Source organism: Dryobates pubescens, chromosome 4, assembly GCF_014839835.1.
Source record: "Dryobates pubescens isolate bDryPub1 chromosome 4, bDryPub1.pri, whole genome shotgun sequence".
Taxonomy (NCBI): Eukaryota; Metazoa; Chordata; class Aves; order Piciformes; family Picidae; genus Dryobates; species Dryobates pubescens.
This window is the reverse complement of record NC_071615.1, coordinates 49,539,554-49,563,238: the sequence shown is the minus strand read 5'-3', so window position 1 is coordinate 49,563,238 and position 23,685 is coordinate 49,539,554. Positions and strand designations below refer to the sequence as shown.

The 23,685-nt window shown below is 38.8% G+C and overlaps 2 protein-coding genes across 6 annotated transcripts in view; one reads left to right on the top strand and one right to left on the bottom strand.

The window, feature by feature from the left end:
- The window catches only part of TOP2B (DNA topoisomerase II beta), a 63,036-nt gene extending 41,093 nt beyond the window's left edge, over positions 1-21,943 (top strand). The window contains exons 17-36 of one of the 2 annotated variants that reach the window (XM_054161249.1): positions 1,351-1,443; positions 1,536-1,650; positions 3,891-4,012; positions 4,778-4,926; positions 6,127-6,358; positions 7,874-8,008; positions 8,427-8,627; positions 10,194-10,389; positions 10,516-10,607; positions 11,782-11,937; positions 12,064-12,147; positions 13,150-13,347; positions 13,692-13,836; positions 15,410-15,568; positions 16,357-16,564; positions 17,075-17,157; positions 17,405-17,515; positions 19,383-19,499; positions 21,190-21,287; positions 21,493-21,943. In XM_054161249.1, the coding sequence (XP_054017224.1) occupies positions 1,351-1,443; positions 1,536-1,650; positions 3,891-4,012; positions 4,778-4,926; positions 6,127-6,358; positions 7,874-8,008; positions 8,427-8,627; positions 10,194-10,389; positions 10,516-10,607; positions 11,782-11,937; positions 12,064-12,147; positions 13,150-13,347; positions 13,692-13,836; positions 15,410-15,568; positions 16,357-16,564; positions 17,075-17,157; positions 17,405-17,515; positions 19,383-19,499; positions 21,190-21,287; positions 21,493-21,654 (2,856 nt within the window). In that variant the 3' untranslated portion in view covers positions 21,655-21,943. The remainder of the gene's footprint in view (positions 1-1,350; positions 1,444-1,535; positions 1,651-3,890; positions 4,013-4,777; positions 4,927-6,126; positions 6,359-7,873; positions 8,009-8,426; positions 8,628-10,193; positions 10,390-10,515; positions 10,608-11,781; positions 11,938-12,063; positions 12,148-13,149; positions 13,348-13,691; positions 13,837-15,409; positions 15,569-16,356; positions 16,565-17,074; positions 17,158-17,404; positions 17,516-19,382; positions 19,500-21,189; positions 21,288-21,492) is intronic. The other variant, XM_009905443.2, reaches the window with a different exon arrangement.
- A 106-nt stretch (positions 21,944-22,049) lies between these two features.
- Positions 22,050-23,685, bottom strand: part of RARB (retinoic acid receptor beta) — a 198,533-nt gene continuing 196,897 nt past the window's right edge. The window contains exon 8 of one of the 4 annotated variants that reach the window (XM_009905439.2): positions 22,050-23,426. In XM_009905439.2, the coding sequence (XP_009903741.1) occupies positions 23,230-23,426 (197 nt within the window). In that variant the 3' untranslated portion in view covers positions 22,050-23,229. The remainder of the gene's footprint in view (positions 23,427-23,685) is intronic. The other 3 variants (XM_054161250.1, XM_009905440.2, XM_054161251.1) reach the window with 3 other exon arrangements.

The window sequence follows — 23,685 nt, the reverse complement described above, 5'->3', positions numbered from 1 at the left end:
TGCCTCTCCAACCTGATCTCCTTCTATGATCAGGTGACCCATCTGGTGGATGTGGGGAGGCCTGTGGATGTAGTCTACCTGGACTTCAGCAAGGCCTTTGACACCGTCCCCCACAGTAAACTGCTGGCTAAGCTGTCAGCTCGTGGCTTGGACAGCAGCACTCTGTGCTGGGTTAGGAACTGGCTGGAGGCTGAGCCCAGAGAGTGGTGGTGAATGGTGCCACATCCGGCTGGCGGCCAGTCACCAGTGGCGTCCCCCAGGGATCAGTGCTGGGCCCCATCCTCTTTAACATCTTCATTGATGATCTGGATGAGGGGGTTGAGTCAGTCATCAGCAAGTTTGCAGATGACACCAAGTTAGGAGCAGATATTGGTCAGTCAGAGGGCAGAAGGGCTCTGCAGAGGGATCTCGACCAACTGGTCAGATGGGCAGAGTCCAATGGGATGGCATTAACAAGTCCAAGTGCCAGGTGTTGCACTTTGGCCACAGCAACCCCATGCAGAGCTACAGGCTGGGGTCAGAGTGGCTGAGAGCTGCCAAACAGAGAGGGACCTGGGGGTGCTGATTGACAGCCGCCTAAACATGAGCCAGCAGTGTGCCCAGGTGGCCAAGAGGGCCAATGGCATCCTGGCCTGTATTAGGAATAGTGTGGCCAGCAGGAGCAGGGAGGTCATTGTGCCCTGTACTCTGCATTGGTTAGGCTGCACCTTGAGTACTGTGTGCAGTTCTGGGCCCCTCAGTTTAAGAAGGACATCGAGAGACTTGAACGTGTCCAGAGAAGGGCAACGAGGCTGGGGAGAGGCCTTGAGCACAGCCCTGTGAGGAGAGGCTGAGGGAGCTGGGGTTGTTTAGCCTGGAGAAGAGAAGGCTCAGGGGTGACCTCATTGCCCTCTACAACTACCTGAAAGGTGGTTGTAGACAGGAAGGGGTTGGTCTCTTCTCCCAGGCAACCAGCACCAGAACAAGGGGATGCAGCCTCAAGCTGCGCCAGGGGAGGTTTAGACTCGAAGTGAGGAGAGAGTTCTTCACCGAGCGAGTCATTCATCATTGGAATGGGCTGCCCAGGGAGGTGGTGGAGTCACCATCCCTGGAGGTGTTCAAGAGGGTATTGGATGTGGCACTTGGTGCCATGGTCTAGTCATGAGGTCTGTGGTGACAGGTTGGACTCGATGATCCTCGAGTTCTCTTCCAACCTCAGTGGTACTGTGATACTGTGAATTATCTTGTCCAAATAAGCAGTATTGAATACTTGATTAGGTAGTGCAGTACACATGAAATTCTGGCTAAAGTAACATATATTTACACAAACATATATATGCTGATAATTTAGTGTACTGGGAATCTTTTTAGGCCTTCAGTAAGAAGAAGATTGATGACCGAAAAGAATGGTTAACAAACTTCATGGAGGACAGGCGCCAGCGTCGGCTGCATGGCCTTCCTGAGGTGAGTTCTAAATAATAGTCATAAATCTGGTGTCTGAGATGTAAATGTAATGTACTTTTTGTACTGAATGAATGATGCGCTTTTTTTTTCAGCAATTTTTATATGGTACCGCAACAAAACATTTGACTTACAATGACTTCATTAACAAGGAGTTGATCCTTTTCTCAAATTCAGACAATGAGAGATCTATTCCTTCTCTTGTTGATGGTAAGCTGACAATTCCTTATGATTTGTTGGAACCTTCCTGTTGATTGACGGTTTTAAGCCTGTGATTTGTATCAAAAATCAATTGATTTAAGTAGAGAATGTCCTTTTGTTATCATTTATATGCTAATAAATTACCCGTCTTCTTATTTGACCAGACCTATTCCCTATACCATGCCAGTGTTTTGTTCTAGTCAAACCAGCAAACGAGTCTTTTAAATGCTCATAGTTATTAAAATTCAACTCAATGGCTGAGTGCAGATGAAGATGTGCATTTTTTCTCCCTTCAGTCTTATCCCACAGACAGTGTTTTGGTGGTTACTGACTTTTCCAGTAATCTTGCTAATGTTCTGTCAATCATATTTGCTAACTCTCCACGTGCTGTAGCATGAATATGTTGTAGGTTGAAGAAGTGACTTACGCTCTATACCTTCCCTTGTAAAACTGTTTGTAGACAGCATGAGCAGAAAATTCTGCCCGTATTATTGTTAGTGTGCATCTGCTCACAAAGATACAGGAAAAAAAAGCCTTGAGTGTCTATAGAGAGGGGAAAAGTACATTTATCTACAATTTGCAGTACACTTTTTTTCATGAAGCAGAAGCTTTTTATATTTTAGAGGAGAAAGTGAGATAAGTTGCAGGTGGATAGGGGTAATAGCTTCCTAGTAGAATGCATCTTCATCTCTGCTGCAGAATGAGGGTAGGTTGGATATGCAGATGCATTCTCTAGGGAATTGAAGACTGTCAGTCTCTCTCATCTTCTTGAGACTTCCGTCCTGCTGAGTACTTGGATTAACTGGTAGTTTCTGTGTGAACGTTTTGTAATTGAGTGCTCTAGAAGAAGATTCATTATAGAGATGCATGTTTCAAGAGGTTCCTTGTACCTTGACTGCTTTCTGAGAAACAGCAGAATGATTTTGTGAATCTAAAACGAATTCGCAGTCAATATCTATTCATTTGCACTGAAGTTCTCCAAGACCATCTTCAAAAGTGTAAAGAAATTAGAAAGGAACATCTTTATATGCTTGTTTGCTTGTGTTTGTATGTAATACAGTATGTGCATAGTTAGTATGATACACATTTTATAATTGCTATCAGTACTATACATATGTGTATAACACTAGACATATGTGGGGTACATTTTGCATATATAGTATGTACATTACACACTGTATTTTGCATATATATAATTGCTATCAGTGTTCCTGTCAACTTTGGCTGTACTTCTGCATTCTGGGCATAGATATGTGAATTGTTCAGCAGCAGTACTCTAGCAAGGTTTTTTGTCCTTCATTATCATCAGGTGATATATAACAAGCTGGTCTGGTGGCAAATCTCAGAAAAAAAATTAAGGGGAAGAACATTCTGACTATCTCTTCACAGTTAGTAGTTACCACTTTTACTCCTTGGTGATTCAGTATGTAAAGGAAATCCTCTGTTACATTCAGTAGATCCTTGGTAGGAAAACATGATGCAGGCCCACTGTAAAGAAAATTGGATATTACATATTTGAGTGAAATGGAGATTTGGGTTAGTGTCTCCTCTTCTTACAGCTGTTTGTTAATGGTAACATGCAGCAATATTTTAATGCCTTTCAGATAATGTATATGAATTAAAACACTGAACAGATCAATAATCATTATCTACAACTGATTATCAGGCTTAAACAACATGCAGAAAAAATGATGCAATCCCTTCCTTACAGATGTTGCACTTAAAGTGTACCTCAACCATCAAAATTAATCAGAAGTTCAAAGAGACTAGCTTCTTTCTTAACACTTTAAAAAACCTAAAAGGGAGACAATACAGCCTTTTGCTGAATTCAGTGAGTCTTTGACAATTTGGCACAAATAACATTTCACAGTGTTTTTAAATATATGTAAGCTACAGTTACAGCTGTCACTGCTGAATTTCTGTTGATGTTCTTAGGGAAAAATAATTTGCTGAGTAGACTGGAAAGAAACAGCCCTTGACTTGTGGAAGCTGCATGGTTACGATAAAGTCGCTGTTCATTAGAATGTTGTATTGTATGCGCTGTAGTAACTCTTGTCTGAAAGGGTTATGCTTCACTTTCTGATAACTTCCCATTTAGTAAAGTATTTTTTTACTGTTTTAAAAGAGCTGACACATTTAATGTTTAGACTTTTTTTGAGAGGTTAGAAGTGATAACGAGGCAAAATAAATATATTGCTTAAAAATACATGATTGTGTTTGTGTCAAAAATGGGATGTTCTTCTTAATAGGTTTAAAACCAGGGCAACGCAAAGTTTTATTCACTTGCTTTAAGAGAAACGATAGACGTGAAGTGAAGGTTGCTCAGCTGGCTGGTTCTGTTGCTGAAATGTCAGCTTATCACCATGGGGAGGTGAGTATGAAGGGTGGTGAAAGTATGAGTATTTTTAGCCTATGTAAAATATTAGGTAACATTTTTTGTATCGAAATTGCAAACCTATTGACTATAAGCCTACTAACAGGGACTTGCTTTCAAAGAAAATGAACCAAACATTATTTAGCTTAATAAGACAGCACATGTCCATTCTTTCCTAGGCTTTGTGCTAAGTGGTATACCAGATAGTTTGTGGGTTGTGGCAAAATACTAGCTAATGACCTTGGTAGCTTCTAGATTCTGAAATTATGGGAAATCAGGTGCTATCTACTGGGATGTTTTTGGTTGTCAACAAAAGAAGAGATATTGTTCTTGGAAAACCTGCTAGAATGTTGGAACAAAGATAATGTCTATCTTGCTCCAGTAAGTCTCTCTCCATCCTTTCTTTTCTCCCTTTATAAGCAATGACTAGTCATTTTTGCAGGCTTAAACACAGCGAGTTTGTGTCCTTTTCATTCCTCAGAGAAGTGATTTATAAAAAATGGGGAAGCTCAGGGTCTTTCATAACCATAGAATGTAAGGGCATTTAAATCAGGAAAGCAATGTGGCTGTGAATGAGCCAAGCACTGTGTTTTGCCAGCAGTTCTTGTGGTATGTTTGCTGAGCGCCTTTCTCAGGGGGACTACTTTTTTTGAATTTAAATTCAGGTTAGTCACACAATTTTGGGGCAGTAGAAATATAAGTTATTGGCTGATTGGGAAAGACAGTCTCTTCTTATTACTAGGAGTATGTATTTTCTTGCAGCAAGCACTGATGATGACTATTGTCAACTTGGCTCAGAACTTTGTTGGAAGTAACAATGTTAATCTGCTACAACCTATTGGTCAGTTTGGTACCAGGCTTCATGGTGGAAAGGATGCTGCCAGCCCTCGCTATATTTTCACTATGTTAAGGTAAACTCAAATATAAAGCTTACTGCATGCTTTTGAAAAGGTTTGTTATGAAACAATCCTTTTTCAACACTACAGATTTGTGGTTTTTTTTTTTGTGGTAGGGGAATAGATGAGAATTGGAGTGTTTTGGTAGAAACTAAATTTCTGCTTTACATCTATGAGTGTGGTTTTGAATATGGATTTTCCATGCATAGATGTGCTGTGGGAATTGTAGCTTTTAAGGAATTACACTTTGAAACATAAGGCTGAAGACTAAAAATATAGATTGTGACTTCCTGCAGAAGTAGCTTTCTGTTTCCCTGTTGCTTGCCAAGACATACTTAGTTTCACAATAGAAAGTGTATTACTACCTGGTGATGAATCCCACAACCCAGTATAGACTGGGAAATTTAGATGTTATTTTTCCCTTTTGGATGAGTTTCTTCATATTAAGCTAAATTACACATACATAATTCATAATGAAGACCTAATGAAATGATGCTGATTTTTCACAGCTAATACCTTGAAATTCATTTTGGTGTGCAAAGTTTTAGAATGTCTTCCATTACATAAACCAAGGTATTTTATAAGTTATGTTGCTTCTTTTGTTTCCTAATTTCTTAATTCCTAATTCGATTTCATAATGGTAAGCTTTGTATGCAAGTATCAGGTTTTACTAGTAGTAATGTATGTTCTTTCTGCAGTATCTAGTTTTGTACATTTCCCTTTCCACATAAGGTGCTGGAAATCATATTCACCCAGGATGACGTTCTAGTGAGCAAAAGGAGTCACCAGTAAAACCTTTGTATCATTTTCACAGACTGCTAGATTTAAGATTATGCAACAAAGTTTTGCAACCATTTGCATGCTGTGTTGTTCTCTTACTGGGTGACCTACTGTCGCATTGAGCTGTGTTTTGAATGAATAGTATTTTTATAGATGTTGAATGTCATTGATTACCAGTGTATTATGCACATGTGTTATTGGTAAGAAAGCAAATTGTAGAACAACAGCACCTGTTATAAACACTCTTCCACTGGGAAGAACTTTCTTTTCTCATGAGGTATATGCATTGCATTTTCGGCTTCAGAGTGTCAAAGAGAAAGGAAGATAGGAGAGAAATCTTACAAGCAGATCATACGTGGGTGTGGACTGATAGAGCATGATGTACTTTACTTGCTGGACTAGCTAAACAGTTCACTTCTTTTTCTTTCTTTAAAGCCCTTTAGCAAGGCTGCTTTTTCCATCAGTGGATGACAACTTACTTAAATTCCTGTATGATGACAACCAGCGTGTAGAGCCTGAATGGTATATTCCCATCATTCCTATGGTTTTAGTAAATGGAGCTGAAGGAATTGGTACTGGATGGGCTTGCAAACTTCCAAATTACGATACCAGAGAGATTGTAAACAATGTCAGACGAATGCTGGATGGCTTAGATCCCCACCCAATGGTAAAAATAGTAGTATATACTGATATTCTATGTTTGCCAAACAAAACTTATTTTATACCTACAAAATGAATTCATATCAGTCTAGAAATGTTTGATTATTGGAACATTGGGGTTGGATTGTCCCTGTAATTTTGTGTAGGAGCTTTATTTCACTGTTGGGATGAGGCCAGGAAAAAACTTGCAGCAAAAAACATTGCAATTGATATCTTTTCAGTTATTTCAGATGCCTTTTTCTTCAGTCTGCTGGCTTCATAGTTGCAAGTCTTACAGGGTAGTTATGACATGGTATTAAAGTAAAAAGTTGTACCGCTCATTTCTTTTTGAAGTTACTACTACTTACTTTCAGCCAAACTTACCATTTCCTCTGTCTTGTTTGAATTATTCTCCTTTATACATCTGTGAGCACAGGGGAAGAAGTAACTATTCAAGAAAATCAGCAGCTTCTGAACTGCATCTAGCTTCTGTTTTGTTATTTAAAATTTTATAAGCCTTGGAAGTGGTGTACACTCCCGGAGATTTGGGCAGGAAGAATACCTAGCTGACCCCAGAATATCCGTATCCAACAAAGGAAATACATGATGAAATACAATGTGACCTTTGCTTTACAACTTAAGGATATAGTTTCTTTGTTGTGTTTATCAAGTCATAGGAGAAGATCACAGTTTACACAGAGTGCAGTATCAGTTTTCATGACATAATGAATTTACTTTTGTAAATTCTAGGGAACAATGAATAGATTTTAAAATTCTTTTTTTTTTTTCTTTTTTTTTTTCCCCCCAATTAATGCAATCCATTGCCTTTCATTTCGGACTCCTAGGCCTTCTGTCTAGTCTCATAGACTTCACTGTGGTTGAAAGAGGCATTTCTGCCTCCATCTAGCTCCTTTTTGTATGCTGGTATGTGTTTGTGGCTGCATGGTAAGCTGGATAAGGGAATCAATTCAGTTAAAAAAAAGTCCCCACCCTGTTAGTTACTTCTTTTTTAAACTAGATGGGTTCCACTCTCTTTGCCAAACAGCACAGGAGTGAAAAAACCCAAAACAAACAAATAAAAAACCCCACCAAAACAGCCAAACCAAACCAAAACAAAAGATTAGGGAAAGTAGCACCACTTCTGTAAAGTTACTGTGAAATTGGCATATTAATCTGCTTCTATTGTCATGCCATATCTATGCTTGCAGTTTTCTGTACAAACAAAACAAGCACCAAAAAACCCAAACCAAAGCAAACAAAGCCCCCAACCCAACCAACCCACCAACCAAAACCCAATGAAAACCTCACGAAGAAAGAACCTCATGGGGTTCAGCTCTATTTTCTTAAGATACTTGCTTTTGTCACTTGTATGTGTGTATTCTGTAGTATTTTTCCTATGACTTAAAATTTTCACAGGCATGGGAGGCTGGTTGATGGATTAGTACAATAAAAGGTCATAGCTGCATGGTGTATGGGAAACAAATATTTTCCTGATGTTTTATTATAAAGATTATTACCACTTTGCTGGTTTTTGCAATTTCAGCTCCCAAACTACAAAAACTTCAAAGGAACCATTCAGGAACTTGGTCAAAACCAGTATGTAGTGAGTGGTGAAATATTTGTGGTGGACAGGAACACAGTAGAAATTACAGAGCTTCCTGTAAGGACATGGACCCAGGTAAGTAATAGTGAAATACATTTACATAAAAACCCAAACCAACACAAATTTCTGTTAAATTACTCAATCCTACATATAGCTGAACTTTTAACACAATTTCTGATAATTATACATGCATGGAAGAGAACAGAGTTTCATTTCTTCGTGTGCCTATGTGGGAGATGGCTTTCTACTTGTTCCATCTGCTATCCCTACTACAAAGAATATCTTCTGCTGAAGTAATGTTTAATCTCCTTTTTCTGTGGAGTAGGATTTTCTTGTCCTAGTTAGATGCCTCTTATGTTAGTCTTGGCCTGTGTTTTGCAGTTGATATCAGATGTAATGCAGAAAGATTTGAAATATTAAGCTGTTTTGTTGGTTTTAAGGAATTAGTAATTTTAAGAAGTGTTTCTGGGTTTTGCTGCCTTATTCTTAATAGGTGTACAAAGAACAGGTTCTAGAACCTATGTTGAATGGAACTGAAAAAACTCCAGCATTAATCTCTGATTATAAGGAATACCACACTGACACGACTGTGAAATTTGTTGTGAAGATGACAGAAGAAAAACTTGCACAGGCAGAAGCTGCTGGACTGCACAAAGTCTTTAAGCTTCAAACAAGTCTTACTTGTAATTCTATGGTAACTTTTTCATGTTTGGCTATCAGAATCCTTACTCTTGCTTGTTGTTGACTCAAATAATTTTGTAGTGTTCTAACTTTGATGCTTTGTATTGAATAGTGTATTGTGTATTTGAAAGCCATTTTAGTTCTGTTGAATCTTTCAAACAAAATTAGACAGGCTTGGGGTAACTGTAACTGAAAATTTTCTCTGCAGCTAATCAAAAGATGGTTACTGTAAAGTAGATCATATAAATAACTTTCTGCCATATTATAATTAGATCTGAGTTTTAAAATTACATTTTCAAAATTGCCCTTTATGCAGGACTATTACTTTTCTGATAGGAGTTAATTATCCAGTGCTTCCACCAAGTTAAATCCTGTTTTAGATTGTAAGGTATAGGAGGTATAACATCCTCAAGCTGCTGAAGACATAATGATGATAGAAATTACTTACATGATTGATTGTGCTTGTAGCAAGAAGGGAGTAAGGATGTGAGTAAATGTACTGATCTCTGTATTATGAAAGGGATTGGAACTATAAAATAATTTCTGTCAGAATCTTTCCAAACAACCTGCCTTTACTGAGCCTGAAAAAAACAGTTCTTTTTTGGCATGGTTGATAGTACTTTCATGTATCACAAAACAAAAATACAGTAAAAGCAGCAGCAATGGTATAAATTGAAAGCTATGTGAAAATAGGCTAAAATCAAATTAAAGATCATAGACATAGAAGGGAGGGAAAAAACTCCTTGCTTAGCCTGTTTTGTAAATTGTGCTTAAAAAGCATTTTTCACAGGTTTGAACAACTGTGAGGATCTGTCTTCAAATTTATGTTTAACAGATTACAAAATGTTTTGCAGCTTAATCTTGCATTTTCTGACATCTAAAATAAATAGTAAACACTGCTTTCTGTGTGTGTAGGAATTAATCTGCCCTAGTGTAAGCATCTTAAAAAGTTGAGCTAGCTATTGTTCACTCAACTCCCAAACATATATCTCAGGTAGATGAATTGCCCTCTAGAGAGCCTTATTTCTTTCACCTGACTGTAGAGTGGGCTCAGGGAGACTGGTTCACCTATTAATGTCTAAAGTGGAGGTGTCAGAATTCAGGCAGGATTGATTTCACCTATGAAGTGAAAATTATTTATTACTTTGTCATTGTACTTGAAAGATGGCAGCCTTACAGCTGAAAACTGGCAGATTTCACAGCTGAATGGAAAGATGATTAAAGATGCTTTCAACTGTTATGTTAAATGGTTGTGAATCACTAAGTGCTACAGAACTTGTGCTTTAATATTTAGATAAGGTTAGTCAACTGACTATGCCTGAATTCAGACATATTTCTTTATACAGCTGTCTTCCTGTTTGAGCGTATTAACATAAATCTCATCTTAAATCTAGTTGTGATTCAAAATAAAATCTGTCTAGCTATGTGCTGTGTAGTTCCATAGTAAGGTTTGAGTTAACAACCTTCAAAATACCACTTTGTGTGTGGTGCATGTATATGTGCAACATGCTTGTACACAAAGGTTAATGAAGTCCCAGTTGCAGTATCTCTTTCAAGATGTATATTATGTATTTTTTAGGTGCTATTTGATCATATGGGATGTTTAAAGAAATATGAAACTGTGCAAGACATCCTGAAGGAGTTCTTTGATTTGCGACTACATTATTACAGTTTACGCAAGGAGTGGCTCGTGGGAATGTTAGGTGCAGAATCTACCAAGCTTAACAATCAAGCTCGTTTCATCCTGGAGAAGATACAAGGGAAAATTACCATAGGTGAATATGTGTAAGGCAGACTGGTAACAGTGGGGGGAAATCTGGAAATTATTTCAATACAGTAGACTGTACTTGTGTGTAAGGCATTCATTTTCATGACGCTGGTGGCACCTGTGTGTTTTATAGAGAACAGATCAAAAAGAGATTTGATTCAGATGTTGGTCCAGCGAGGTTATGAATCTGATCCAGTGAAAGCCTGGAAAGAAGCGCAGGAAAAGGTAATCATTTTAAATGTCTGGATACATTTGATGTTGTTGATGTTATAAATAATATTAATTTATTCAGATGTTTGTTTTCTAGTAGTCTAATTTACAAGATGCCATAATAGTTAAAAAAGATTATTCATTACTCTTTATTGCCTTCCATTTTTAAATATGCATTAAACTTGTACAAAAATGTTGTTACATAATATTGGTGCCATATGTTGGTAATTTCTGGAAGAGAACTAGATAATACAGGTCTGAAAATGAGAATGTGGAGGACTGAATTTTGTAATGTACTCAAATCAAAACTAGCAACTTGATTGGAGGTGCTAGAGCAGTGCATGGACATTCTGCTTAAGACCATAGTTTAGTGTCGACCCTTCGGTGGTCGATCAAAGCTTGGACTGGATAAGTTTGGACTGGATTATCTTGGAGGTCTCTTCCAACCAGATATATTACAGTATCACAGTACAGTATTCTGTGATTCTGTGATTTCTGACTGGCCAATACTTAAAATGCTGCATCACTTGCCTCACACACAACTGATTATCACCTTATTTATTTATCATATGATTGCAAAACCAAGTATTTATTTGTAACTTACTAGTAATTGTTGTTATGAAACATGAATAATATGAGGCTATTGCTTTTGAAGTTTAGTAAATTTGACCTTGACCTATTGTTATTTCTGCTATTAAAAAATGCAATAGGTGTTTTATATTGTTCCAAAATAGATATGTAACAAGTTTAGTTGATGAAACCACTTTGAAAAGCAGCTTGAAATTTTTGTCAGCCACTCTCGTGCCATTGCTACTGCTTTTGCTAGTTCTCATTGGTGTGCTTTGCCTCTTTAAACAACTGTACCTTAACTCTATGCAGTGTATTGCATTTTATTACACAACTATTATATGTGAAATTATGAGGAATTTTTGAAACCACAGTTTGTACATTCAAGGGTTTGATAGCAATTTTTATTCAAAAGAGTACTCATTTCTAAAGAAAGAGATAAACATGACTATCACAAGGGCAAAGATCATAGCCCTGTGCAATTAGGATGGTACCAGTATTTGTAGCCCATAGCATACAAAGCAGATGGCTAGCATCAGGTTTGGTTTTGTTTTCTTAAATATCAAATTTCTGTTCATGCATAGAGCTGCAATTACTAATACTTGTGAATGTTTCATTTTAGGCAGCAGAAGAGGAGGACCCACAGAACCAGAATGATGATTCTTCCTCTGCTTCTGGCTCAACTTCTGGACCTGACTTCAACTATATCTTAAACATGTCTCTGTGGTCACTCACAAAAGAGAAAGTAGAAGAGATGATTAAGCAGAGAGATTCAAAGGTTGGTAAACCATGGAAGGCTTTTCTGGAATGATGCAGTAATTACTGGTGTGTCTAATTGTGAATGTTCAATTACTTCAGTTGCAGTGCTGTAACTCATCTTCTACATACTACTTTACTGTTTTAGGAGAGAGAACTAAATGACCTTAAGAGGAAATCCTCTTCAGATCTCTGGAAAGAAGATTTAGCAGCCTTTGTTGAAGAGCTTGAAGTATGTTTTATTTTATGTATCTTCCTTAAATTAAATATAAATTAATTAAAACATTAATTAAGCATATTTAAATGCAAGGGATAAAACCACCACATTTTGGATTAGAAGCAGATAAACCTCCAAATACTGTGGTAAGTGGGAAACCAATATTGGATAATTCTGTTCCTAGTTGTGTTCCTCAGGGATTGTCTCTTGCGTCTATATAATTTAATGTTCTTTCCAAGTCAGTGATGAGAAAAGGAAAATTGACAAAACTTGTTTTCAGATTACACACAAACCTGGGTGTAGTAACTGGAAATAATTACGGTATTTCTACATGATCTGATTAGCTGTGAGGCTAGAAGTATTGTCAAATGCAAAGCTGTACAAAAGCACTATGTGAGAGGCTCTTACTTTGCAAAAGTACTATGTGAGAGGCTCTTACTTTGCCTCATCACTAACTCTGGAAAAAGGCAAAGTCCTATTGGTGAATAACTTGCTGAGCCTCAGCTTTCAGTGTTGTCTGAAAAGGGCAGTGACACAGGATAATGCAAATAAGGTGTTTGTTTTATTTCTTCGTGAGTTCATGGTACAGCTGCAGCTGGAATTGTTCTGTTCAGATGTCTGTGTTCATACTGTGAAAAAAGAGGAGAAAATGTGCCTTAAAAATCACGTAAGAAACTAGCTGCTTAGATTAAATGTTGATGTACTGAAAAGTTCCCTCAGTACCCAGACACACACATCACAAATAGAAACTAGATAAAAGATTTTCAATCTAACAATGTCCAAAACTTTATTTAGCCTGTAATGAAAGTGTAGTTTGTAACTGTACAGGTTAATGAAGAATTTACCAACATTAGGTGCTTGGTTGGCCATTACTGGGAAGTGTGTTACCATTCAAGCAAGAATTAAGGGAAGTCTTTTGCTCCGTGTTAAAAGGAGATGAATCATAAATAATCCCCATGTTCCCCTTTGTCCTCATTAAAAAGAATGTGTTTCCCTCCATCCCTCCTTGTTTGTTAGAAAGTAGAAGCACAGGAGAGGGAAGATGTTTTAGCAGGCGTGGTTGGCAAACCAATCAAAGGCAAAGTTGGTAAACCCAAGATGAAGAAACTTCAGTTGGAAGAAACCATGCCATCACCATTTGGCAGAAGAATAGTTCCACAGATTACATCTGCCATGAAAGCTGATGCCAGTAGGAAACTGCTGAAAAAGAAAAAGGTAAATCAAAACTAAGCCTATGGTTAGATTATTTTTTAATTAACTGCTGTATTGTTCTACCCTGTATCATAAATCCAAACTGCTAGACCTCATTCATGCTGCATTTTTACTGTTTTGCTGACTTAATGCATGAAGAAGTCAGTACTGGTTTTCTTTGATGTTTGCAATCCTCTTGTAGCTTCTTACTGCTCAGGTGTTTTTATTGAGATTTCTCCTTCCAAGACTGTTCAATAAATGTCAATATACTAGTCTAATTTATTACCCTCCACAAACCTTTTCCATTTCTATCTTGAAATATAAAGATGCAATGTATTGTATTTTGCCCAACTTTTTTGTATTTTCAGGGTGAAACTGATTCTCTAGCAATAAAAATGGAATTTGATGAAGAATTCGGTGGTGCGCCAGCTGAGGGTGCTGGGGATGACTCACTGAATACATCAGCCACAGCACCTAAAATTCCTAAACCTAAGAGAGAGAAGAAGGAGGCTGGTAAGATCATAGAATGATTTGAGCTGGAAGTGACCTTAAAGATCATCTAGTTCCAACCCCACGGCTGTGCACAGGGACATCTTCTGCCAGACCAAGTTGCTCAAAGCCCCATCCAGCCTGGTCTTGAATGCTTCCAGGGAGGGGGTACCCGCAGCTTCTCTGGACAACCTGTTCCAGTGCTTCCTCACTCTCATAGCAAAAAATTTCTTCTTAATATCTAATCTAAATCTACCTGCATTCAGTTTAAATCCATTTCCTCTTGTCCTATCACTACAAGCCCTTGTAAAAAGTCCCTCCACAGATTTCCTGGAGGGCCACTTCAGGTGCTGGAAAGCTGCTATAAAGTCTCCCCGGACCCTTCTCTTCTCCGTGCTGAACCACTCCAACTCAGCCTGGCTTTGTGGACCTCCTATGAACTTGCTCCAACATGTCCATGTCCTTCCATGATCCTTGCACAGTTAATATCTACCCTCACTTCACTTTTTCCCTCTGTTAGTAGGAATTTATTGGTGCTGATTGAACAATGCATAGTAATGGAGAGGTGGCAACAAAAAAGAAAGCTAAAGACAGAAGAGAGGGTTTAAGCATAAGAAGCTTTAAAAAAAACACCCAAAAGGTTACATAAATAGTTCTTCTGAGATAGAATCTGGTTTTAGTTATGGGGTTGATCCAACCTAAATAGATTGAGTATAGTCCTGAGTTGTCAACATGCACCCTAGCCAGTACTGAGCCAGAGCCCAGCTTGACCTAAGCTTGCCCTGCAACTGACTGACTTCATTGTTCCCCCTCAGTAGGGTATCCTGTGCTTCCCCATGTTAATTGGATTTTTCAGTAACTATTCCTTACCATCTTCCCTGAATAATGGAAACCTGATGGTTCTTTTAATGGAAAACCCCAGCAAACTTTAAAAACATGGAGGCTTGATTGCAGAGGAGCTATAACTTCACATTAGAGACATTTATGTTTTTCATTCATAAAATAGATTTGCTTGGCATCAGGTCAGGTTCTTGTGAAATCATTTCATTGCATTAATTTTTTTCTTCAGGAAGGAGAAGAAAATTTAAAACTAAATATTTAAAGTAGAACTTTTAAAGATAAAAAAAGTATGCTAAACTTATGCATCGTTGGTCTCTTCTCCCAGGCAACCAGCACCAGAACAAGAGGACACAGTCTCAAGCTGTGCCAGGGGAGGTTTAGACTGGAGGTTAGGAAGAAGTTCTACACAGAGAGAGTGATTACCCATTGCAATGGGCTGTCTGGGGAGGTGGTGGAGTCACCATCACTGGAGGTGTTTAGGAGGAGACTGCATGGGGTGCTTGGTTGCATGGTTTAGTTGATTAGGTGGTGTTGGGTGATAGGTTGGACATGATGATCTTGAAGGTCTCTTCCAACCTGGTCTGGTCTGGTCTGGTCTGGTCTATTCTATTCTATTCTATTCTATTCTATTCTATTCTATTCTATTCTATTCTATTCTATTCTATTCTATTCTATTCTATTCTATTCTATTCTATTCTATTCGTGATTAGAAAAGATGAAAATACTTTCTGACCATGGTAAATGCTTTACCGTGCAGGTACTAGGGTAAGAAAAGCACCATCGTCTACAAAACCCAGTGCAAAAAAAGTGAAGAAACGAAACCCATGGTCGGATGATGAATCCAAGTCTGAAAGTGATTTAGAAGAGAATGAGCCTGTGATTATTCCAAGAGATTCTCTGCTTAGGAGAGCTGCAGGTACTCAGGCTTCTGTGAATTGTGCATTGTAACTGAACGTTTCAACTCCAGAACTGTATTTTCCTTTGACCATAACCTTCCTATAAGACTTTCTCTTCTACAGCTAGCTTGCATTATGCTTCCTTCATTGTGTGCAAACACTTGATATCAAGATCAGGAACTTAGAGTTGAAATGAAAGGTTTTCTAACTTGGTCTGGAAATTTTTTTCCCTTATTCTAAACTATGGAATAGAAATTACTCACAAAACAAGTGAATTGTACAAAAAATAGACAAGATAATGCCATTACAAGCAGAAAACCCTATTACCTATTGCACTGCCAAATAAGGCCCAAATGGCTAATAAAAATTTATCATACAAATTCTGAATAGAACATGAAAAGAAAAAATATCAGAGACTGAAAGTTTGGAAAAGACACAAATATTTGGTTATTTAAGAAAATATACAGGTTTATCTGGAAAATAGTTGATCAATTTTTCAAGCACTTGATTAGGAAGAATGTTCTAATGATAGATCCAAGAAAACTTCAATTGAAGTGAAGGATTTGCATTCCTTAAAAGCAGTCATGCAGTGATGTCTCCATAATGCCATTAGCAGAAGGTACATGAGCAAGGCACAAATGGTATTAGATGGTTGGTAACACTTTATGTCCCTTTGTCCTTCCAGGCTCAAACAAGTTTCTTTTCCTTCAGCCTTTATGTCATGTCTGTTCTGACTTCCACTTCAGTTTATTTGTGTATTAACATAAAAAGCTATCTTGAAATGTATACGTTTGGTGGTTTTTTTTAGCTGAGAGGCCCAAGTATACTTTTGACTTCTCAGAAGAAGAAGATGATGCAGATGATGACGATGATGCCAACAATAATAATGATTTGGATGATCTCAAAGTCAAAGCTTCTCCAGTTACAAATGACAGAGAAGATGAGTTTGTTCCCTTGGACAGTTTGGAAAAAGATGAATATGACTTCTCCCCAGCCAAATCAAAATTATCTCCAGAGTAAGTACTGTAACTCAGCAGTATTTTACTACTAGTTTTTTTGCATGCATAAGTTTCTGACCCAAACTGAGAAACAGCAGCCTCTTAATACTCTATATGTACCATGTGAAATAAAATGTGTACACTTCTGGAGAGGAGTTAAAGCATACAAGATAGAACAGTGTCTAAGGCTGTTACTTCAGCTGTGCAGCTGACCTATGCAGAGGTAAAAATGGCTTACCATTGTCAATAATATCATCTGTTCACCTGCATTTTAGAAGATTCTCTGTGTTCCATCTCATGCCATTCTCGTATACAGAACTGTAAAAAGAAAACATGCTTCTGATTATTTTAAGTGCCTGAAGTTCATGACTGAGTGGTAATTTTAGGGGTTTGAATGCTGCAAGCAAATACAGAAATGCTAGAAAAGCTGTGTCATGCTAACCCAGAAATTTAATTTCATACAGATATTGTCTACATATTTGAGCATGTAGTTAATGCAACTCATCATTTCCTTTTCCCCTTTGGAAGTAGGAAAATGTCTCAGGACAAGAAAAATCAAGATTTTGGGACCATCTTCTCTTTTCCATCTTACTCTCAGAAGACAGATGATGGTGAGCTTGCTTTCTACTGTTATGGAATACATATTGAAGAGTTTGTGGTATACATAAGCTTCACACAGAAGACCGATGTCCAGATTTATAAAGGGGAAAAGGGAAGGAGGTTCTGATCCTTAGAGGAGCAAAGCTAAGAAAGTCACAGTACAGCCATAGCTGTAGTATCAGAAGGAATTCTGAAATTTTGACTGCAATTAATACTAATGATGTAAAATATGCAGTGAATCATAATCTGTGTTTGTAGATACAGCAAAATTGGACAGTGATGAAGAGGATTCTGCTCCTGTTTTCTCCTCATCTTTTGCCCCAAAACAATCAGAGAAAATACCAAGTAAAACAGTAGCTGCTAAGAAGGGTACGTATAGGATTGTCCTGTAAGCCAATCCATTTATTTTGCATTGTCTGTTCACATCTCCAAAGCAGGAACTGCATTAATTTATTCTGAGCTTGGTGAAAGTCAGGATAGGGTGTGAACTTCTTCCAGATATTAATTTCTTTCTTTTGACAGGCTACTGTAGTGTCAAAACTTAGTACTTTCCACATAGTTTAACTAAGGGAAGGATTTTACCCTCAGGGAATGAGTGCAAAAGTGAAACAATATAACCTTGCGGTTGAAGATAGTCCTCTATAAATGGACCTAACTTACTTTAAAAGGAAGGAGAGCAAGTGCAAAGGAGAAATCCCCAAGTGTCCTAAGTAGGTGTTGTGGTTTAACACCTGTCAGCAACTAAGCACCACACAGCCACTTCCTCACTTCCAACAACACAAACCCCCACTGGCGGGATGAGGGAGGGAGTCATGGCTGAGATACAGACAGTTTAATAGGTAAAGCAAAAACCACAGAGCAAGAATTCATTCACCACTTCCCATCAACAGGCAAGAACCATCTCTAGGAGAGCATAGCTCCATCACATGTAAGTTATCAGTATTGTAATATGCACTCACTCTTGCCCTGGGAGTGCCTGTTGTGTGGTGAAACAAAAGTTCCAGAGCTGGATGAGTTTCTGTTACGGCTTGCTACCTGTGCAGCCATATGCCTTTCTCAGTGAGTAGAAATAAAAGGCATAGGTATGGCTTCAGCTTCTTTTCAAACTTCGATCAATTGGAGATGAAATCTCTTGACCTCTGGTGATCCCTACAGGCTATCCAAAAGACTACTTACTTGTTGAACTTCCTTGTTGCTTTCCTCCTCAAATCTTAGCTGAAATGCTATTATAGCCAACACTGGTGTCCCCCCCCCCGTCCCCCCCCGATATGTGATGCCAAAAGCAGCTTTAATTTTTGTGTCATCAGGACATGATACTTGGACTATTCACTAGGTAATCTCACAAAGAAATGGAAAGACATTACTGTTCTTGTGCAGTGACTTCAGTGGGTAGGAGTTTAAGGCATCAGGGCCAAAAATTTCTGGAGACGCTTTCTTGTTGTCTGAACATATGCCCTTAGTGATACCATAAATAAAAGCTCTCACAAATGTCCACATTCCAGGTATCTGGAGTGTTTTCACATGTGTCTCATCATCTTTGAGGTATTTGTGGCTGATGGAGTGAAGGTCAGTAGTAGGTCTGAGGTTTTTGCAAAAGACTGACTCTTTGTAGCCATATAGAACACATTACTTGATGGTAATTACCCCTTGCCACCCACTGTGTGAACATGGCAATGTCCTTGAAAGCAGCACTTGTTGCAGGAGGAATTGATTCTATGAATTGAAGTTCTGTAAGAAATCCAGAGGTATGTGCTCTTCCTGATTTTTTTTCTGAAGGTCCCATTCCCTGATTGACAGAAAGCTGTCCCAGGCAGGTGCATTGTCTCTCAAGACTCCTACAGTCCTCTCCTCATGCAGAAAGTTGTCCTGCAGCTGTACTGCTGCAAAGGCAAAAATGTCACAAGCAGCAAGCTGTATCTGTGAACACTGTAATGTACCCGAACGTGTTTAAAGTGCCCAGCTCCTGCTGCTGTAGTTAACTGGTATCCTGTTCTGTACTCGAAAAGATGAAAAAGTATTTCATCAAAACTACTGGAGCTTGCCCAATGTATTGATACATCTCAAAGTGTGACAAAAGCAACCTCCTATTTAGCACAAAAGCTGAAGTATATTTTCACCAGGTGCAGAAACCACTCATCTTGTTTTAGTAGCCCATTTATGCTGTAATTAGAGTATCTAATAAAATGTAATACTTAGAACTAGTATATGAATGTAACATATTTAGTATCTCTAACAGCAAAACTAGATGTGCCCCCGAAACCTAAAAGGGCTCCCAAGGCCAAGAAGGTGGAAACCATAAACTCTGACTCAGATTCAGAATTTGGCGTTCCAAAGAAGACTGCAGCATCTAAAGGTAGGTTATGGTGCGGTGCTGCTCAAGACTTAGGTCTGTGTTCTCTGCAACACAGGTTCACAATCGTTTTTATAAGGAGGCAGAGCTAGTGTTGGGCAGAGTCCAATGGGATGGCATTTAACAAGTCCAAGTGCCAGGTGCTACACTTTGGCCACGGCAACCCCATGCAGAGCTACAGGCTGGGGTCAGAGTGTCTGGAGAGCTGCCAAACAGAGAGGGACCTGGGGGTGCTGATTGACAGCCCCCTAAACATGAGCCAGCAGTGTGCCCAGGTGGCCAAAAGGGCCAATGGCATCCTGGCCTGTATTAGGAATAGTGTGGCCAGCAGAGCAGGGAGGTCATTGTGCCACTGGACTCTGCATTGGTTAGGCCGCACCTTGAGTCCTGTGTCCAGTTCTGGGCCCCTCAGTTTAGGAAGGACATCGAGAGACTTGAATGTGTCCAGAGAAGGGCAATGAGGCTGTGGAGAGGTCTGGAGCACAGCCCTGTGAGGAGAGGCTGAGGGAGCTGGGGTTGTTTAGCCTGGAGAAGAGAAGGCTCAGAGGTGACCTCATTGCCCTCTACAACTACCTGAAAGGTGGTTGTAGCCAGGAGGGGGTTGGTCTCTTCTCCCAGGCAACCAGCACCAGAACGAGGGGACAGAGTCTCAAGCTGCACCAGGGGAGGTTTAGACTCGAAGTGAGGAGAAAGTTCTTCACCGAGCGAGTCATTCATCATTGGAATGGGCTGCTCAGGGAGGTGGTGGAGTCGCCGTCCCTGGAGGTGTTCAAGAGGAGACTGAATGTGGCACTTGGTGCCATGGTCTAGTCGTGAGGTCTGTGGTGACAGGTTGGACTTGGTGATCCTTGGGGTCTCTTCCAACCTTAGTTATATTGTGATACTGTGATAAAATTACATCCACATTGATTTATTAGTAAATTAATCACTAGTAGATTGCTCAGCCATGAGCCTTTTCTGTAACAATTAGTGTAACTACTGTTTTTTTCTTGGCAAACAATAACTGAACTGTCCTTTGCTGCCAGGAATGTATTTAATAGCTCTCCCTCTTTTTCTGGTCACCCTCTCCTGGATGCTGCGTTCTTTTTCTTTTTTTTTTTTTTTTTAACCTCAGCTTTTTTCCAGACAGTAAGATGCAGGCAGTGATTCTGCTTCTTCAACCCATTCTTTGGTATCCCAGTTCTCAGCTGTCAGAGTCCCTGCAACACAGCACCCCAAGGGGTGTCATCAGAGGAGTCTGTAAAGGATGTGCCACTGTTGATAGTTGAGATTAACAATAAAGGTGAATTAGTGTGAAGGTGACTGAGGACTTGCAGTACCTCAGAAGTCTAGAAGTCATTGGTCTAGAACTGACATCCTGAATTGCTAGGGTGAGTGCCAACTTTGGAAGAAATACAAAATATTTAAAAGCAAGAAAATAAAACATAATGCATTTTACTGCTGTTATGAAGAAGCTTGAGTTTTAAGCTACATTTGAACTTAACCATGTAGGCATGCTGCAGTAATGTCAGCAGGTTTTGTTCAGTTTCCTGAACTCTGGAGTTTTATCTTAAAAACCTCAAAACAAACCCAAAGTAGCACCCCTCTCCTCCCCCAAACCAGCTACACAAACAAAACCACACTCCCGCCAATCAAACAAACATACCCAAAACCCTACAAAGATGATAAAGTTAAATTTTATTCTCTCACCTAGGAAAAGGTAGAGGTGCAAAGAAAAGGAAAGCATCCAGTTCAGAAAATGAAGGTGAATACAATCCTGGGAAGAAAACACCTAAATCAACGCCAAGCAAGGTCAGTGCCACCTGGGCTCTCTTCTCCTTGTAGACAGAACTTGCTCTGCATAGAGGGAGCATGTCCTTATTGTAGGTTACCAAGAGGACAATGGGAATTTAGGTGTGTTTAGAAATGAGACATCAGAGGAGGTATCTAAAGGTCTGAATATTAAAAGGGAAAAGATACACAGCATCACAACTGATTTGTATTTTCTTTCCTAAAGAAATTCAAGAAAGCTGCTTTTGACCAGGATTCTGATGTGGAAATCTTTCAATCAGGCTTTGCCTCTGAAACCGCCCCAAAGCCACGGACAGGCCGGGCTAGAAAAGAAGTTAAATATTTTGCAGATTCTGATGATGATGATGATTTTGATATGTTTAATTAAGTGCCCAAAGAGCACACAAATGTTTTCCAACAAATATCTTGTGTTGTCCTTTTGTCCCTTCTGTCACAAACTTTTGTACATTGGACTTACTTTATGTGATAATGTAATGGATGTTTTTTATTATTGTGTGTAGGCATTTTAACATTTTGTTCTTACACCTACAGTTTTATGCTCTTTTTTACTCATTGAAATGTTGTGTATTTGTCTGACTGGCTTGTAGAGATGTTCTAGACAGCTGTGCTAAAGCACATTTTAATTGTCAAGGTTGCAAACAGCAAACCTGCTTTTTGAAATGAAGTTTAAACATTAAAAAATGGAAAACTAATGTGTGTGTGTGTAACAGTTGGACTCCAGGAACTACTGCTGCACAGAGATTTTTTAAAATAAATATATTTTATTCTTTGCCAGGAGACTCCATGGAAAAAGGTAAACAGTATATGAACATAGAAAGCATTGTTAAACAATCTCAATGTACAAACAGAGCCAGTGAAAGTACATCACAGACTTGCTAGAATATATATAAAAAAAATCTACTAGTGCTTTAAATGAAACCTAAACTGACACTTTAAATCTGTTAACCGTTCTACCACAGTTTTCACTCTGCTTCATGGTGATTTAACAAGGCCAAGAAGGCAGATTCTCTCCTTGTGTTTCTACAAGTCTCAGCTCTACTTCCCTAGCGCCTGGAAGATGGGATAACCCAGCCACTTCCTGGCAGTCAGTGCTAAGGGAAATAACCCAGACTTGCTAATCCAAGAGCTGTAAATGAGCCTGCTGGTTATCATCCCATGAAGTTCCCCTAATGGCTTGTGAACAAGTAAACAAAAACATGGTAACACTAGAAAGCGTTTCTGCCTTGGAGGCTATCATTGCTGTAGAATGTAGCTAGGTCACCAGCCAGGTAAGAAACCACTTCTTTAAATTTTAAAGTGACATTGATGGTGGAACAAATGACAGCTGAATAACTGATCTGGCAGTTAATGCTGATACCAATTCCTGCTAGTGCAGTGAATTTCTGTATACATTTTACAAGCAAGGCGATGCAACTTGAGAGCATCAAAGATAATTTGTCATGTCAAACTATATCAGACGGTCCTTTAAACTTCCTTTTCTGGATGTGTACAGTAGTCCACTTCATATGGTCGGTGTCTGGATCAGTTTAGGTATGAGAGACAAGGAAAGCACCAAACATCCAGTAGAGAAAGTACAGCCATATATTTGTATGTACAAAGTCATCAGAAATGCAATCAGAATTTAAAGTTTGAGATCTGACTTGTCACCATGCAGTCTTGACTGTTCAGAGGAGAAAACAGAAGCTTAACTATTTTTTGCATGAAATGGCTGATTTCAAAAGTTTGCATTTTCTAGTTTTAAGAGTTTAAACAGCAAGGAGTATATATCGATACATACGAAAATGTCTTGGTCCTTGTTGAGTTTTTATCTATCTATCTATATATATACATATATAGATATATATCTAAGTCCAGAAACTAAGCAGCAGTAAAAATGTTTTTTCTTGCTTTTCATCCCTGTACATAAGATGTTGGGAATGTCTGAAGTAGCTGGGAAAATGTCTTATTGCACCATAGGTGATTGACTGACACTGCTGTTATCCACTGAACTAGGTGAGATACTGGGACTGTGCTCAGCAGTATTTCCATTTGAGGTTGGGGTCAGTGGCTCATGTCCTTCAGAGTTCTCCAGCATTTCCTGAATAAGAGGTGGCATGGATCCAGGGATTTCCATTTTCAATGTAATGACACGTTCTGCACCTTTGAAAAAGAAAACAAAGCCCCTTCCATTAGTACAATTCCCACAATTTTCTCTTTGTTTAGCATAGCAGCAGTAATTTCAGTGTATGTGATTTTAATAGCTCTGGTCTTGCATACAAAATTATGTACTTCACTACAAGAAACAGGAGTTACTTCAGTGCTCCAGCCAATTCCTTATCCACTGAACAGTCCACCCAGCAAATCCACATCTCTCCATCTTGGTGAGCAGGATGCTGTGGGGACTGTGTCAAAGGCAGCA